Here is a 19,383-nt window from a genome sequence, read left to right on the forward strand (position 1 = left end):
TACAGCGGATTCAGCGTAATTCAGATGACTTAGCACCTCACTGCATTGTCAGCCTTGTGCATCGTATATATTAGTTTTCAATGCATCTGTGGATAGACAAGGTGAATCTCCTGTTAGTGATGAGAACTGCCTCATTAATTTCAGTATTTCAACCCAACCCTTATTCTGAGCTCTGTACAAGCCCTGTGCAGATTTCCAAGTTGTTGCACTATTTAACAGGGAAAACAATCAAACCAGAGACTGCAAATGTGTAAATGGATCTGGATTTTCCAGCCAGTAATACCATTTTTTTTTTCATTTATATTCTTCTCTTTATTTCTGTTCTAAACTCTTGTCTAGGGCTTCAGTCATAGTCTGTTTAGCTTGGTGTGTTCAGAGGGACCATAAGGACAGAACTTTTTCTACTGCTGTGGATCTGGTTAAAACCCAAGCCAAATTAAACAAATACAGAAGAGCAGGCTGCCACATAATTAGAAGCTGCAAGGGACTGCTAGGCTTGAGGCCAAGACTGAGTGCTAAAACCACCTCAGGAGCACTAAGATATTGCAATGGTTCTGGATTATTTTAGAGGAGATATCTTCTCATTATTACATTTTTATTGTAGAAGCATCAAATTTCAGCTGTGGATCAAGACCCCGATTCCACTTGCATTTTATTTCATTCTTGCCTACCCTCACTCAGGCTAAGTTCCATTACTGAATGTTTACATATTGGTACAAATCTTTTAAAGGCAAATACATGTCAGTGGATGGCATTGGTTGTAGTACAGTTATATTTCAGCCCTTTAAATTCAATCACTGTTTTCTGAGTAACTGCTACATTTAATTTAACAGCTCCTTTGTCATTGCAGATAATGGTAGGAGAAGGAATTCTCTACTGTTGCCTGTCCAAAAGAAGAAATGGGATTGGAACAGAGGCCAATATTAATGCAGGAGGATGCAACTTCAATTCTTTTCTAAGAAGAGCTGTCAGATTTGTTGGTGGGTTTCAAATGTTAGTCACAAAACAGAGCTTTCCATATACATTCAGTATTCAGCATGCAGGTTTCCTTCTCTGAAACAGCCTTTCAGAACAGTGCAGGCTGTCACTAGCATAGATCTTATTCTGCCAAAAACCATGAGAAGAAATCATCAAATGGAGCGACAGAGCAGCCCCACGCTCAGTAATGCAGCATCTACGCTCTCCCTTTTCCCTTTCCTCTCCTGTACTATTGTCAGTGTTTCTAAGAGAATAATTTGTTTTTCCTTCGCTGCCCACCTTGAGCTGGCTTTCTTTCAGTGGTTTCAGTGTATAGTTTCCCCTGCCTGTCTTCAGTGCAGCATCAGGATCCTGACACAGTATTCAGCATGACAGTAAAAACCTGACTGAAACAGTAGTTTTGACATTATTTTTCTGGAATGTTTGTCTACCTCTTGGAAAATGAAAGGTTTATCTACCTCTTGGAAAAAAGCTAGAACCTGGCAGCCTAATGATAGAGAGGAACATGTTGAATTATTTTATTTTGCTTTGTTTTAATTGTTGTTTACAAAAACTGAACTTGAAGAGGCAACTGCCCTTTGTTCCCCTTCTTACAGTTAATTTCCTCTACCAATGAGTGGCTAAAGGAAAGGTTTTCTCTGTTCCAGAAATCCTTCATTAGAATGGGCAGCCTAGGCAAAGACAGCCTGCAGGACAGCAGCCTGAAAACCTGGTATACTAGCCTTCTGTAGTGTGGCAAGCAGGGAGGTAATGACAGGAGAGGTTATACAGTCTATAACCAGTAGAGCATCCTCTTAAGAGCAGCAGTGAGGAAGCGAGCAGAGGGGGTGGTAGATTACAACATGAGCAAGGAGGACTGTAAAGATACCCCATGCTCTTCACTTCTCCTGTATGGCATCCCATTCCATCACCAAAAAAGACAAGCTCAAAGATGCATGAATTTCATTCTTGATTCATACTAGGAATTCACAGATGCCTTCACATTTTAATGACTTTAGCATTCTTTCACTTTTAAGATGAAAAATAAATCTATTTATATGAATACAAGTAGGGAATTAGAGGTAAATCTTCAGGGGAATAGCAGTTGAAAATAGTAAAACAAGTGCATTTACTTCAACTGCCTTATGAATTTGGCATTATTAACCAGACAGAAACATTGATCAATTACCAAAAAGCCTGAAATATTTGGACTCGTGGCAAGGACTTGATACTCAAGAAATATCAGAGGTGTGAAGACAGCCAGAGGCATTGCCAGCTGATGAGTCCTCGGTGGTAAAAAGAGAACAGGTCCTCAGAGCAGTGATCTAATGGGCAGCTGTATCTCAGTACTGGATGAGCACATATGCTCTCCTCAAATTGTTGGCTGTCCTTTAGTCGGTTCAGAAAACTGCTTTCCAAATTGAAGCAGCTCCAGTGTAGTTCACTTTTATTAAAAGATGTTGGAGGACATCAAGCCATCAAAACACAATGTAAAGCATCAACAGGAAGAAAACAAGCATAAATAATTTTTTACATTAAAGAATTCAACTTTGCAGTAAGCTTTCCTAAAAAAATACATCTTATTCTTCAGCTAAAGTCTCTGGAGTCCAATGAATTCTGTTGAATGTATTTTGTCACAATGAATTCATCTAATTTATGCTTATAATAAAGTTAACAAGCTCTACTGATTTCTTCCCTAGGTGTTCATGTGTTTGGCCTTTGTTCTACTGCTCTTGTTACTGATATTATACAACTATCAACAGGATATCAGGCACCATATTTCCTGACTGTTTGCAAGCCTAACTATACATCCTTAAATGTGTCCTGCTCAGAGAATTCATATGTTGTGGAAGATATTTGCTCAGGAGCTGATACCAGTATTATTAATGCTGGAAGGTTGGTTCTATCCTTCATTGTGTACATTTTTAAGTATTTATTTCTTTTTTATTTTCTCTCCCACTTTCAAGATTTTTTTCCTAGTTAAAGTGTGAATGAGTTTTGTCATTTTTCTATAACAAAGGTGAGGCATAAGTGTCTTTTTAATGATGTTTAATTTTCTGTATTAGGCTAACAGTGGGCTTGGAAGACTTTGTCAGATTCTGATTCTACTCACTAGTAGCTTGTTATTTACCCTCCTTCAAAGGAGACAATTTCCTACACAATTATTAATATGTATAGCTTCTACTGCTTTTCCCAGTGGGATCTGCCCATAACAGGCAGGGGAAGAAGTCACCAAAGAAAGTATTTTATCTGAGACCTCTGTGTAACATCCATTACTGTTCTGGCATTTTGGTCTTAGTTTGTGAGGCGTGGTTTGGGGATTTGTTGGAGAAGTTTGTTTTCTCTTTCTTTAGTTGATTACGTTTTTTGTATTGACAACATTGAAAAAATCCCTTTATTAGAGGAAAGACCACAACAGTGCATATCTGTGTGTTCCCAGACACATGCCTTTTCTTTCACAGTATTTCTAACTGGTGGTTTATCCTCCTTGATCATTTAGTCTTTAGCCTCCCTACTTAGATAGCCAGGAGAGAAACTGTTTACAATAGCAGGTTTTGGACATGCATATCAGTCAAGATATAAACCAGATCATATACCTTAATTCTAAACAAGCTCAATATGACAAAATAGTGATAATTCAATTACTGATGACAGGTCATAGATTTAAACAAGTAAGTTGTACTGTTCCAATACATCTGCTACTTGTTAGTTCAAGGCCTTCATTAGTATGAAGTGTCCTAAATATAAGAACTACACTACTGAGAAGTCATGAAGCTCTTCACTGACTACAACTGTCTTCTCTATTTTTTCCTCACCAGGTTAACCTTTATTGACTGTTAGTCATTGAATGTTTGAATGTTTCGCAGTCTTTCAAAATTTTGGTGCTTTTTTTAATCTCCTGCTCTCAAAAAAAGTTACAGCAAAATTATAGAATGTTTGAAGTGACTACAGTTTCAGTCTCTGACTCAGCTGCCTAATTTCTCTGTGCACCTGATTAGTAGACATGAAGCTGTGTTACTTCTGTCACATCCACTTCACCAAAGCTTTGCACTCCTTTCTAGTTCTGTATGCAGCCCCAGATGCTAGCTTGTGATGCTTCATGGCATTACATTTTTGTCACATGGATATTATTAAAATGTTCTGTCCATATACTAAGGCATCTCATCCCCAGTTTGTTTGCCTTTCCATTTATTTCAATGGTCAACACACTTGGGAATCATCAAATCATTCACTTCTTAAGTATCTTCCAACAATCTCATAATCTGTCTTCTTTCACTGGGACAAACCAATTTCACTGATGTTTAAAGACCCTCAATTATTTGATGCATTTGGTCCTAAATACGTCTAGTGGGCATTGATCAGTTTTCCATATCTTTGCAATTTATATATATGGTCTTGATCTGGAGCTGGAATGAAGGATTGTAGCTCTATTTGGCCCAAATAATTTGGTGACAATAATTGCGGTGAAAGGCATAACCAGGATTACAGTACCAGCCTTCACCTCACTGTCTCTTTTCCCATAACCATTTGCTGTTAGTGGGATACTGCCGTTGAAGCCTGATGCTTGCAGGCAGCATCTTGTACCTACATGGTGTTCCAGGGAAATCAGTGTAGCTATACACATGAGCAGGCGGAAAAAATGTCATGATTACATCTCATCCATTTCATTATCATCTCAAATACGATGCTTACTGCTCTGAATTGACTGCCTGTAGCCATTCCAAAAGCGCTGATCACTCCTAAGTTTAAATATCACGTCCAAAAAACAGCTAAATTAGTTGTAACATATTAAGACTAATCAGGTTTTGTGTGTTTCTGTTTCTTTAGGAAGATAACAATATATTGATATTTCAATTTTATTCCCATCACAGAGGATACATTTGGTGATCTATAATATTCTGGCACCACCCTCAGTTTTTCCTTAATTCAATTTTACTGTATTTTTCCTTTATTAAATTGTTGCTTCCTATGCCTGTCTCAAACTGTACCAGAGTGATCAGCACTTGCTACTAGCTCAGTACTTCCTTCAGTCATCTACTATAGGAGTTATAGTATAACTACGCCAGCTCAGGAGGTTAATTCGACTTCAGTCATTTCAGCTTGTAAGGGACTTGTTCTTCTGAGATTGCTAATGGTCTTAATTTTTATTTGTACTTCCCAGAAACTTTGGCTCCAGAAATTTGCCTCTAGACTCCCCTATGAAAAGTATAGAGAAGAATACATAATTATCCAGATGATTATATGAAATAATTTTCTGCAACACCCCCACATATACAGTGGTTTCCTTTGTCCATCTTTTCATGCATTTCTCTTCAAAGAGCCTTTTCAGTCATTTCTATTCAGATCTATCCTCTATCATTTCTGATTTTCTGACTCAGTATGACTCTCTCTGTCAGCATTGCTCTTTCTCGTTGTTCCCCCTCTACACATTCTTATGCATGAGCATTTGGAGTGATACACTGTCTTCTGAGTTCAGGACATGTTTTCTTCGAGACCTTTGTTCACCTTTTCAATTCAGAACCATACAAAAAGGCTACATATTTTTAGCTTTAATTATTTTCATTTTAGATTAAAGGTAACAAATAGAGGAACAAAACCAGTGTCACTATTAGAGAGTACACAGTGCATTTAGTCTGTAACATGCTGTGCTTGCCCTGAACATATGAATAGAAAATAGAATAAAGATAAAATTGACTGTAGCATAGCGACACACCTTATATACTATAAAAATGCCATCAAATTAAAGTTAAGTTCTGAGTGGTACTAAAATTCATCAAAACAAATCTATCTATTAGTTCCACAGAGACTGTCAGTAGATTTATGCTTCTACTAAAACCTGCACAGTGTAAAGGAGCTGATTAGCCATTATAAACATTTACAATTTTTGATGTCATCCTCCTGTCCTCAACCCTGAACTTGATCCCCGGGGATACTATTTGTGAAAGGTTGGAGGCAGGGGAAAAATAATTTAGGTCTGTCTTTAGAAACAAAAAAGGAATCACGCTGATTTCATCTTGGCCAGTCATGAAGCTGCAGGAGCCATGGGCTCAAATTCAGGTCAGCAGTGTGGCATTCACACTGAACTACATGCACACATTTAATTGCCAGTGAGTTATTTAGAACAGACAAGGCAAAATACATAGGAAAGAACTTAGGCATAGGCAAAAAACCTCTGCTGCTTTGCATAAAAATGTCTTTGTCTAAAGGTAAAGGACTATGTTGCAGTCTTTGATGTTTTAAACTAAGTAACTCAGGTGCTGCTAGGAAAATGGCTATACATGGATCCCAGTTAAGGTGGGCAAGACTCATCTGCAAAGCTGAATGACTGTTCAAGTACTTAGTCCAAGCTGAGCTTTCTCAGATGAGCATGGCTGCTGGGGCTGCAAGATATACATACCCTTCTTCATCAAGACAGCCAGCACATTACATTACACGTCCATGCCATTTTAAGGAGATAAATGTACAGATATAAACTGCTATACATCTTCAGTGCATCTTACATATAGAACTCAGAGGTCATAAAAATTTTTTAGAGCTTCTATAAGCCATGAGCTAGATCTTCACTGTACAACAGGTGTTACTGAATCCACACCCAGCTAAGGTTTTCCCTCTACTGTGTAAAGATCACTCCTTCATCTTCCCACCACTTCTGTTGTTTTTAGAGGATTGAAATAGGTCTATAAGAAAAATGTTAAAATGTTGAGGGCCTCATTCTGTGCAGCTCGTACTTGCACAAAACCTCCTTTTCTCGGTCAGAAAAGTAGAGGCTAAGCTGTCACTTTTCATTTTCTTATCTGTAGTTTCTGACTCAAGATCCCGTCCACATCATTCAAGTCCCCAGGTTTTCAATGGCAGCAGGTGGCCCTCAGCAGTTTCAAAAATAGACCTGATACTGCCTGTCTCACACAGTTTGGACATATTTTCATTTACCCTCTTGTTCTGGGCTGGGAAGGGGCCCAGTAACTCTGAAAATGCCCTCTGCATGTTCTTGTGCTCCATTCACTCTTACGTTATAAAGTGCTGAAATTTTAAAAATAAACCTGTAGACATAGCAAATAAAGATGTAGTTTTCCCCCTCTGAGAAGAATGTCACCCTGTTATCCCCCCTTTATTAGAGCAACAAAGCAGGGGCATGAAGATGATGAATTCAGTTGCTGAAGTTAAGGCCTGATTATCAAAGTGTATGAGTCCTTACTTTGAAGAGAGTCCAAGTGAAGTCAGTGAGAGTAATCATAAGGTCGAGGTTCATGCATTAAATATGTTGTATAATTAGGTACTTACTGAAAAGTTATTATGGAAATTAATTTATAGAAATAAACATATAATTTCTCTCAAGCATTCAGGTCTTTAGCTCATTCCCACTGCCTTAGTACACACTTTTCTTAGTACACAAAAAGAATTTCATGCTGAATAGTTACTTCAAAACAAAGGCATTTCACCAACATTGGTCCTTTCTCCAGATTATAGAAAAGAAATTTAGAAATTAAACATTGCTCATCGGTCATATATTGCTTAGGAAGTGTAAGCTGAAAATGACTGTACCACCCAGTGTTTTTTTCAAGTGAACATTAGCACAGTGTATTTGAAATATGAAGCATAATTTGAGTGTCCTTCCTTGGCAGAAAGTCATTCCCTTCTCAACATGCCACCCTGGCAGCCTTTGCAGCAGTGTACATTTCGGTGAGTAACCAACTCTGTTCATTTTATTTTATACAAAAGTCAGCAAGTTATTTGCTTATATAGTGAAGTGATGTGTTGCCTGGATATCCTGGATGGATATAAGTTTTTATCTTCCCAGTTTGAAAGCAAAATAAAACTACTAAGAAGTAAAATCAACTGTGTTAAGAATACAGAAAAGATTCAGCTGCTTCACATCCTCTGTTAAGAAGAAAAAAAAAGTGTTATGTTGAAGTATATTTGGTGCCACATATTATTCACATGTCTTACAGAGTGATATTTTAACGTACCATTCAAATTAACCTTTATGTGTTCTGCCTTTTCTTTATTGCTGTCTTCACTTGACTTGCTGGTTTTAAACTTGAGGCATTAAGGAACAAACATTTATGTGATGTAGTTTCATTTGACCTCCATAGAAATGCAGCATGGATGAACTGGCACAATCACTCCCAGAGGCCTCCAAGGTGCTACTGCAAAGGAAGTGAATAAAAACCATCAGTAACTAGCAGCGAATTGTAAGACATGCTGCAGCGATCACAGCTGATTTTCCACATCTGACCAATGACATTTCTTCAGTATGGGCTACGATGTTTGTATGAGTGACCATTTACTTGAAGTTTTTAAAAAATAAAAAAGAAGTAATTCCGTAATTCCATCACTCATGCTGTAAAAATCAGAGAAAAACAACAATAATAACAACCAGTTTATCAAATTATATAATGGTATTGTGCATGTACTGGGAGCTTGCCAGTATTTATTCTGCCCAGGGAAAGGCCAAAACTTGAAATAATACTGATGACCCACCTCCACTTAATTCTTGTGACCTCCCTGACATCATGGCCCCCAGTTGAGAAATTACTCTCTAAAGCATCTGGTGGTAGCTTTTGTTAGAACGGGTTATTGCTTTCAATTGGCATGACATCTGGCTTCTGTATTTCAGAAGCGGTGCCTCCTTAGTCACACTTACAAAACATTTCGGCTCTGACTCTGAACAGTATTTAGGAATAAAGTGCTTATCCTAATTGATGTCAGTAAGCAACACTGCCTATGTTTTTGGAAATCCATTCCTTGTGATTTCAGATCTTCCTACAGTAAGTAAGCAAATTTTAACAGGGCTGCAAATAAAACTGACTACTTGCAATATTACTGCGTAATAGTGATCTAAAGAAACATTGAACACAAGAAATCCTCTTAGGCAAATTTAAGTTTCTTCAACTGCTTCTTCTTTTCTTTCTTTTTTCAAGATGTACTTCAATTCTACATTAACAGACTCCTCAAAACTTCTGAAACCACTCTTGGTCTTTGCTTTTATCATCTGTGGAATTATATGTGGTCTGACTCGTATCACCCAGTATAAGAATCATCCAGTTGATGTTTACTGTGGCTTTCTCATAGGAGGAGGAATTGCTCTCTATTTGGTAAATATATTCACGTAGTTAAGTTTTAGCAAATAAAACTGATAAGGCTATAATAAGAGTACTGGTAATTTTTATGAAAACCTTTCATCACGGTCACGTGCCATAATTAAAAACATAGTCAAAATGTGTTGAAGATGATGATGTTGGGGGTAATCACTTTAAAAATAAACAGGAAAAAGCAAATATGCATTGCAGTTTAAAGTGCCATAACAGTGCGCAAAGTGGTATATAATCATCTGGCATTGTATACAGAAACAGCTCTAACATTATGTGCTTCATGAAATACTTAAAGATACTCATCTTTTCTACTCCACACTTACAAGCATAACAGAAGAAAAATATTGAATTAATTGGTATTTGTTGCCAGCCTGCGTTTATATTGCCAATGTTAGCTTTATGATCTCAAAAAATGGTTGAATTAATATGCAGCAACTCAGCTGAGTAAATTGGTGAGCCTGCAATATTACACCCTTGTGAGTCTTTGGAGCTCCTAGGGAAATTACGCAGGCAAAATAGGATGCCCAAGCCAGGTTATTGCTATGCTTTTCCTCTGGAGTGGGTTGAAACAGATGGAGCACCTTGAAAGGGTCCTGGAAGGGACTATGTAGGATAGGCCCGTTTGTATGTCAGTAGGAAGCACATCAAGCATTTACTTTTGCTTGCTGTTCTCAGCGTGTCTCCAACATGACTGTCGCTGCCCTAGCTGTTCAGCACAGTGTCAGCCCAAATGCCTGTGAGCAATCAGGAACTTCTATTGACAATCCAGTATGGGCAGGTGAACAGAAGAGTCTTAAGAGCCAGTGGAACATTTTTGACCCATAAGAAGTCAATGATGAATTTTAGTACAATACTAAAATAAATTCATATCCTATCCCCCTTTTTTCTGTCATAAAATAATCTCAGGTACATGCAGATGGTCTGCAAAGGTGACTAGGGGAAAAGTGCCTTTCACAGTGGCAGAAGAAACAGCAACCAGGGTAGATAATAGAAACCCCACGAGTAATAAAGTCAGTTTCTGTGATTGCACCGTGAGTAGAAAGGCACTCTGTTGAGAATATTATTTTAAATGATTAAGCTATTGTAGGCTCTCATAAATGGAGCTGTTGTTCACATGTTTGAAATCCACAAACAAGTATGCTCTTTGTTAGATCTTCTCCATATACAGTTGCATGACAACATGTATCAGAGGTTACATTGTCCTGGATACCCAGTAGCCAAAAAATCTGCCCTGAAAACTACACACCACTAAGAGGAAAGGCAGGGGAATAATGTGAAACTACAAATAACCCTGAAAGGAGTGTAAAGAACAAGTAACCTAAGTGATTGAGTCAGGCATTTAACCCTTTCCTGGAATATTCTCAGTGGAGTCTTTTTAAAATAACAGCATTTTACAGTGAGTCTGCTGAATAAGAAAATGTTGTGTAACTAAATCTTGTTACAGTTCTGTGCAGCTTGGGAAGCAATTGATTTAAAGTTGATAAATTGTTCTATCATGTAGATATTGTATTACACTGTTATTATGCAGTAGAAAGGGCAGAATCACAGAGCACAGAACAACTCGAGCTGTAACAAGATCCAGTAAATCAGAGCAGACAGTAGTGTAGATGTAAAATAGCTTTGCCTAGAAGACTGCAAACATTTATTTTGTTATTTTTGTAACCAAACATTCTTTCTTCAGCTGTATCTGTCGCTTTATATAATGAAGAAAACTGAGGGCGGCTCAATCTTTTCCTCAACTATTTATTGCCATGAACTATGTGCCCTAGTTATCTTACTGAGACTACTTCATATATATCTAAATGTACCAGACTGAGGGCTGAATTTGGAATGAGGATACAGCAGTGAGGAAAGGGAAGTGAGTGTACCCTCTTGGTTAAGCTGGACTAATTCTATCAGTCAGTATTTATTTAAAGGCAGAAGAATAAAATTAAAATACCTTAAAATGCCTCTTTTTTTCCCATAACTGATTGTTGATGCTTCTGTTCAAATATCAGGGCCTGTATGCTGTGGGGAACTTCTTACCAAGTGACGAGAATGTGTTTCACCCAAATTTTCACAGAGAACCTCTAAGGTCTTTGACAGACCTCAGTCAAGATGCCAACAGAATCCTGCCAGGGAAAAATGGTAGCAGCAGTGATGGTATTGTCTCTCACCGTACAGAAAGTATCCTGAATAGAAACCACAGAGATTCAGGGTCTCTGACGAATATCAAGAGAGCAAATGCTGATGTAGAAATAATAACACCACGAAGCCCAATGGGAAAGGAAAATATGGTTACTTTCAGCAATACTTTGCCAAGAGTCAACACACCATCGTTGGAAGATCCAGCAAGACGAAATGCAACAATACACGCGTCAATGGATTCTGCTCGTTCCAAACAGCTGCTTTCCCAGTGGAAGAACAAGAATGAAAGTCGAAAGTTGTCACTGCAAGTAATAGAGACCGAATCTGGCCAGTCACCACCAAGGTCTATTGAAATGAGGTCAAGCTCAGAACCCTCCAGAGTGGGTGTAAATGGTGATCATCATGGCCCAACTAGCCAGTACCTGAAAATTCAACCTGGTAGTGTACCAGGCTGTAACAACTCAGGTCTGTCTGGTGGGCCAAGGGTCTCTATTCAGTCACGTCCTGGCTCATCCCAGCTAGTGCATATTCCTGAAGAGACTCAGGAGAATGTGAACACATCACCCAAAAGTAGTTCAGCTAGAGCTAAATGGTTGAAAGCTGCTGAGAAGAGTGTTGCATGTAGAAGCAATAGCCAGCCAAGAATCATGCAAGTAATAGCCATGTCTAAGCAGCAAGGAGTGCTTCAGGGCAGTCCAAAGAGTTCAGAGGGAAGCACAGTCACCTGTACAGGAGCCATCAGATATAAAACCCTGACAGACCATGAGCCAAGCAGCATTGTCAGAGTTGAGGCCCATCCAGAAAATAACAGACCTGTAATTCAGATGCCATCAGAAGGTGAAGGAAGTGGATCATGGAAATGGAAAGGTCCTGAAAAAGTCACCCTTCGTCAGACATATGAGCTAAATGATCTTAACAGAGACTCTGAGAGCTGTGACTCCTTAAAAGACAGTTATGGGTCAGGAGACAGGAAAAGGAGCAACATAGATAACAGTGAGCATCACCATCATGGAATCACTACGATAAGAGTCACGCCAGTGGAGGGAAGCGAGATTGGCTCTGAGACTCTGTCCATTTCTTCTAGCCGGGACTCAACACTTCGAAGAAAAGGTAACATCATTTTAATCCCTGAGAGAGGGAGCAGTCCAGAGAACACCAGAAACATCTTCTATAAAGGCACATCCCCGACACGAGCATACAAAGAATGAGAGGAGACATATCAGCTGGTCCATACCACCACATAGTAAACACATCTTGACACAGGTTCTGCTCTCTTCGTTTTGAGCTGATATTTACCTTTGTTGTGCCAAATTATTGACCAGCAGCCCAACTGATGTTGAACACTGCTGATGTGCAATGTGCATGAGCCTGTGAAAAGCATGTGGTGGGGGGAAAAGCACAATGCCAGAACCTAACTAATGTGAAACATTTTCATGCAACTTGTTTCTTCAGACTCAAAAGGTTTATCTGAGGGTGATGATATCAATCAAAACAATGATCTTGAACACAGACACTTTATTTCCTGAATGTGCCAACTTTTTATTTTATTTATGTGTCCAAAATTAACTGAATTTTTCACAGCAAATGCTGTATCAGTGGTATATATTCACCTTTGCAGAATTTGCACCAAATCTTTAATACAGGATGGTGCTGATGATAACTTTACATGTTTTGAAAAAATGCATACTTATTAGACTCTACAAACACATGACATATTGATGTGCAGTTACTTTAAAAGTAATATTGCTAATACTATGATGATGCTGGCTGCATTCATTTAGCGTAGGAAATATTTACAGCTTTGTTATAGTGGATCTGTCACATTCAAAGATTGCAAAGGTTTTGTGTAGTTCTTTAAGATGTCTACTGCAACAAAAAATGTGTGGGTGACATTCCATTAGAATGGAATAACTATCTATTTTGAATAGTTTTGCTGCTACTGCTCAACTTTTGTTTAAGAACAGGTGCTACTAATGAAGAGGCTGCTTCTTAGTTGGCTAACTTGTAGAATTGTTTTAAATTATGTTTTTAAGGGGTCTTTTAAAGTACTACAAATAATTCAGATTTCACATTTTTAAACCTCTTATTCTGTCCTTCAGCAACCCTTCTGTTTTTCTATTAGTTTTTAACCGTATAATGCAGGACACCAATAACTGCAAGAAGTGCAGATGTGAAAGGTGAGCCATGAGTAAATAAAAATAAATGGCCACTTTCCTGACCAGCTTCCAATTAATATCATAGCTCACACTTAGAAGCAGTCATTGACCTCACTTGCTTAGTGTGCCACAAGAACAATCACAAGTTTCACCCCAGTCACCATCATCTAGGGGATTTATGCTTCGCTTTAAAAATGGAATGCCTTGGTATTGCAGAATCACTGAATGAGTGTTGCATTGTGCCACTACTACTGTTCACCTCCCTTGAGACACCCTCCAGAGCCTTCTTAAGCATTATATTTTTTCCCACCACTGCCACTTAAGAATATGGAGGGTTTCTGCACCTAAGAATATGGAGTGTCTCCACACCTGAGAGAACACAGATTATTTTAGTAAATTGAACTTTGAATATAACAAAAGAATTTGCCTGCTAAAAATCTCCATTGCCAAAAATTGTTGAAAGGATAAGCTCTGAAAGGAATAAGCATAGCATATCCTGGGCATGCTAGAAGAAATGCCCCATTACATTTGGCTCTGACTTAAACGATGAAGGAAGCCAGGGGCAGTGCTCACCCAGTTCAGCTCCTCATTCTCTCTTAAATTATTTCCACCTGAAAGAGAACTACTACCAGACACCTCCCAGCTCCCCTGCTAGGAGGGTGAGGCAATGGTTTAGTGGTGCCCTCACCAAATAAGTAGTAGCAGATCAGGTCTGTTCTCTGACTTCTTGAGAGGAGTGTTTTGCTCTATTCCTCTTCTGATTTAGGGTATTAGAGAACCAGATTACATACTACATAGTCAGAACCTGTCTACAGACCCTACCCCACAGAACTCTGAGGAAAAGCCCACCCTACCCCAGCCAAATAGGAGGTAGAAGGAAGAATCATCCTGTCCTGAGAAGACAAATAGCACAACGCACAGACAGACCAAAAAAAACCCCCACACCCACAAAAAAAACCCCTCAAAACCAAAACAAAATCCCAAACCCAACCCCAATCCTAAGTAATTTCAGAAGTATGAGGATGGTGTTTGCTAATCTGAATAGAAGGGATTGAGAGTCAATGGAAAGCTTTATATACCTTCCCAGTTATACAGGTGCTCCAGGCTTATCTGAGTGCTGTCAGCCAACCCTGTCAGGCAATGCTTCCCTCACCTACCCGTCACCCGGTCCTGAGAAAGAGTGTTGGTCCTTAAGGAAATGAACACACTTTTCATGCTAGTGATAGAAGACCAACCCCATCATACATTTGATAACTGGGAGGAAGTATTCTGCAGGTTACATGTAAGAAGCTAACCAGCAAGGTTGCAGCATATTGTATATGTTAAAGGCACAGTATGTTGAAGACACCCTTTAAGGCACATTAACTGGGAAAAATAATCATAGCTGCCGGGAAAAAAAAACCAGTAATTTTTTTAGAAATATGTTCTCAGACTCTAGTATTTACAAGTCAAGATTTGTTTTTCCTTTTTAAAAGGATGAATCTTTAGTCCTTGGTATTTAATATCAAATTTTGTACAAGATTCCTAGGAATTACAAACACGTGGATTATCATGAACAAAACTCTTTGAATTTAGTTTAGTCTAGGTACATGATAAAGCAGGTAGGATTAGCTTTAAGGGAATGGGTAAGACACAATCACTGTTGGCCTATCAGTGCAGGGAAATAAGATGCAATCATTTGTTAGTTTGTAAGTGCAGGGGAAAAGAACATAAGTAGATGAACCTGGAAATAATGGAAAAATGAAATGGAGAATAATGGCAATAAAGCAAAGATTAGAAAATGTTCCCTCTGGCAATTTAGCTGTTTTGGAAACAGCAGGATTCCTGGTGGGAGTGTTTGTTCTTTATTCCTTGGTTTTAGTCAGATATATATTGGCATATGTGTTGCTTTTATTACTCTAAAACTTGCTGCACTATTTCAAGTGCAGTGTGATATTTTTCAAAGGTTTCCTATTTCTTAACAAAAGATTTTAAAGCTCTTGTGTAATCATTGAAATTGTGTTCTTTACATAAATATTGATATATTCTTTTTTACTCAAAGTGCCAAAGGCTACTGTTTTTAATAATGGCTTATCAAATTATATTGCATTAGAGAGCAGAAATGTAATAATATATACATTGGAACTCAGACCTCTGCATGTATATTTGATAAGGAGCCTTTTGTAAAATTACTCTTTGTTTACATTCCACTGATACCTTAATTTAAAATTAATCAAATAAATTGACAGGTGACATCTTCTTAGTGTTCTGATTTTCTTACTTGCTAACAGGCACGAATTTCTTTGTTAGGCTGTGCTTTACTGAGAAAAGAAAATACTCAAAAATAAAATATGTTTTTAAATGAGAATTCTCTATATAAAGTATTGTGTTTAATAAAATGTTATGCAACGTTTTCAAATGGAAAAGAATTTGTAAATTGCTATAAATGTATTTTGTTAAATAAGTACAGATCAATGCTACTGTGTGAGTTTATTGTGCTAACATCATGAAAATAAAGATAAAATTCCTCATTGATAGTCATCTCTGTGGTGAAGCAAACACTCATTCCCTCCCAAATTATTTTTCAATATTAGTTATATCTCAGGACATGTAAAAATGGTCATCATTGGGAAACCTCAGTTGTAAGAAGTTGTGAGGAACAGTGCCCAAACAAGCTTGTCTCTGTCCAAAAAACATTTTACAAAAAAAGAAAGCAAGTAACTTGGGAAATTCAGGCCGTGTGAGGACACATCTGCTAGATCATTCTGCAGGACCAGCTGCACTGCTAAGCCCCTAGTGCCTTTAAACCACCTTGCTAGCGCTGGGTAGAGCTGCCGGACACAGCAAGGCCTACCTTGGATTTGTGAATGAGAACAGAGCAGGTGTCAGGAGCAAACCTGAGAGGATGGGCTTTTCCCAGGGGAAGAAGTTAGGATGCAGGAATCATCAAGTGACATACACCCTTTGCTGGCAACAGTGAAAAACATGATGTGTAGCAGCATGCTGTCAGAAACAGTCTTATCTAGAAGCCACACAAGGTATGTTACAGCAAACACTATCTCCAAGCCTGTCTTGAAACAGGGGAGCAGCAGGGCCCTAAGTTCCTGGGATGGAAGACACTGTTACAGCTGAGGCATGCACAGACATTGCCAATGGCATAATAAGGACCACAGGTACTAGCAGGGCCCCTGCAATACACAGCAGCAAAGCAAACACACCGAGAAGCTTTCCCACATGTGCCTGGGCCTTTGTGCAGCTGCCACTTTGTAGGTGCATGTTCTTCTAGCCCTGCCTTGAGTGGGGTGGCAGACAGACTGCGCAGCTGATGGCACTGCCGCCTCCAGGCAGGACCCTGCTGCAGCATCATACACGAGCTGTGCTCCCAGCAAAGGCATGCTGGGAATGACTGGTGTCACCCCAAGCTGTGGTGCAAATCTGGATCACTTGGCAAACCCTGTCCCAGGACTTTCATGACAATTTAGGACAGGGGTCCTTGGGCAGTAGAGAATCAGAAAACAGCTTGTCACCTCTCAGAGGGAGCGTACGTACTGTTGTGATACTGCTCCCTCTGTGGTGGCTGAAGATGCTCTCTGCCTGTGGCTGGAGAATGTTCTGACCCCACAGCACAAGTAGCCGGTTTCAGGAGAGGCCTCTCCTTTGGCCACCAGCAGATGCTGGTGTGGCAACAGGTTCTCTGCCACAGCAGATGACTGCCTTGAACGAGGCTGTGTGAAGCATGTGGGCTAGGGACCAAGGTTGTGGTGTCCCGTCCTCTAGGACATGGTAGCCTGGGAAAGCTATGGGCAGCAACATGCCAGGTATGGCTTGGACAGACCCAGGGAAGGAGTGCAAGAGAGTAAAACAGATCCTGCTAGGGACTCTGCTGAAAGCTGATATCTCGTACACATCTGATGAGTTCTCTGAGAATGGCCCCTTCCATGGACCACAGAAGGGCCTAGACAATTAGTTTAAACATTTTAAAAGGCACATTTTAAGCATCTAAAGCTAGGCTAAAAATGAAGTCTCTCTCTCTCTGAAGGGTACCTTTGATGTAGAGGTTATATTATAAAACTTGCTCAAAGATGAGAAGTTACCTCTGCTGACAAACCTTGTCATACTCTCTTAGACCATTCTGGCTACAGCAACACCATCACTAAATTAAGAGAGCTCACTGTGATCCAGATTGATGACTGTATCTAATAATGCAAAGGAGTTTTCAAGGATGTGAGTGATTAAACTGAAACTGAAATCTATTTTGTGCTGGATTTTAAGAGTTTCAGAGGTCTTGATGTAAGAAGCCACGTAAGAAAAGACTGTACTGTAATCAATCTGGTACAGATTTATGAAGGCCTTTTATATGACAGATCAGTGCACAGCTGATTTGGCAGGAACATTCTAAAGGCATTACAATCCTGGTTCATAAAATCATGAATAAAATCTCTTCATAGGCCTTATAGCACAGAATGTATCAAGCATTGGACAAAACTAACAAGTGTCTCCACACTGCACATTCAAAACGAAAGTAAGGAACTCCACCAGCATATATGTGGAAACACACATAACAAAAGTTAACATGTTCAACCCAGGCTTTAGGAAAAGAAAGCTAAACAGATAATTTAAATCGAAGAACAAATTGTGGGAAGGCTGCAAATACTTTCTCCAAAATTTTTCTGCTTTGCCTGCAGTAATCTCATCAGGCATTCCAAATATGCATAAAGGCACCATTTGGTTATACCTCCCATAGAAGAAATCTGTTCCTCCAGTGGTTGGCCATAAAGCATAATGGGAAACTTGCACATTCCATGGTTCCACCAGCATAGCCCTGCTAAAAAAGAGCTAAGATGAGAAGTCATCCAGAACGAAAGCAAGTCTGCTCAGACCTAGAAAGCAGCTCTTACATTTGAGAAAAAAAAAAAAAAAAAGGGGGGGGGGGGGGGGGAAACAAGGGGGTTTTTCTTTTTTTCTTCCAGAAAAATCTCACTACCTTCAAAGGCCAACTGTCATTCGGATTTTTCCAACTGTATTATTTTTCCAGTGGTGCTCTGAGAGAAATGAGAGTCATGAGGATTTGTGGATGTGTCAAGTGTCTGCAGGAACTAAATGATGCATAAGAGAAAGCTCCGCTCTCTCACCAAATCATTTAGATGAGACTGGACTATATCTGGGTGTGGTGTGATCAACAGAATTTGATTCTTTTCCTATTTCTGTTCCTGTTTCAAACTGAGCTTGTTGATTACAATGTCTGTTCCCACACTGTACTGGGGCCAGAAAACTAGCTCTGCTAAGAGAATAACATCACACAACTGAGAGCAATAGATTTGCTCATGTTTCTCTGTAAAGTATATGACAATATAATCAATGCTTTGCAAACAGTAGCTGTATTTGAACTTTCCCTAAAACTAGCTATGTTTTTTCAATTAGTACATCCTATGTTTATCAGAGTCTTCAGTATGCATTCTTCTTTCATACATCTATTCATGTGATGTCCATTGCCGGGCTACATAATTTGCCCTGAGGGCCAGTCACCCTGGAACTTGTTTGCGTAGTACCAAAAGAGCTGTGGATACTTATCAGATTGACAGGTGTACACTTCCTTTAGCAGAGCACCAACTGGAGCCGAAAATTTATTCCTAGGCCCAAAAGAAGTATTAGCTAAAACCTCTACACAGTATCAGTTGCAGTTTCCTTTGGTACTTCTTATCTTTCTGTATAGTCTGAAACAATTATCTTCACTCTTATCAGAGAGGAGAGTTTTCACAGAAGTGGTTCCAGCAACCTATAATTCACAACACTGCAAGTGCATCAGCCTGGCAGGGGAATAGTTGTAGGCTTTGGCCACTTCCAGGTTTTAGTTTCCTGAGAACTACCATGGATTTGATGCCAAATTAATGACTTGGTTTACTACCAGGGAAAATTAGGTTTCTACCTTTAAATAACGAACAGAAAAATGGGAGAAGCATGTGGTTTAAATGATCAGGACTGCTAAAACTTTATATATATCCCATTCTGTTTGGTAATACAAAAGTGCTGTGAGCTCTGTATGTCTTAACAGATTGCAGACTTGTCTAATC

At 39.1% G+C, this 19,383-nt stretch overlaps 1 protein-coding gene across 2 annotated transcripts in view; it reads left to right on the forward strand.

The window, feature by feature from the left end:
• Positions 1-15,727, forward strand: part of PLPPR4 (phospholipid phosphatase related 4) — a 34,326-nt gene extending 18,599 nt beyond the window's left edge. The window contains exons 3-7 of one of the 2 annotated variants that reach the window (XM_074906633.1): positions 851-980; positions 2,658-2,853; positions 7,581-7,638; positions 8,880-9,053; positions 11,048-15,727. In XM_074906633.1, coding sequence (XP_074762734.1) covers positions 851-980; positions 2,658-2,853; positions 7,581-7,638; positions 8,880-9,053; positions 11,048-12,385 — 1,896 coding nt within the window. In that variant the 3' untranslated portion in view covers positions 12,386-15,727. The remainder of the gene's footprint in view (positions 1-850; positions 981-2,657; positions 2,854-7,580; positions 7,639-8,879; positions 9,054-11,047) is intronic. The other variant, XM_074906635.1, reaches the window with a different exon arrangement.
• The last annotated feature ends 3,656 nt before the right edge of the window (positions 15,728-19,383 follow it).

Source organism: Athene noctua, chromosome 5 (assembly GCF_965140245.1).
Source record: "Athene noctua chromosome 5, bAthNoc1.hap1.1, whole genome shotgun sequence".
NCBI lineage: Eukaryota > Metazoa > Chordata > Aves > Strigiformes > Strigidae > Athene > Athene noctua.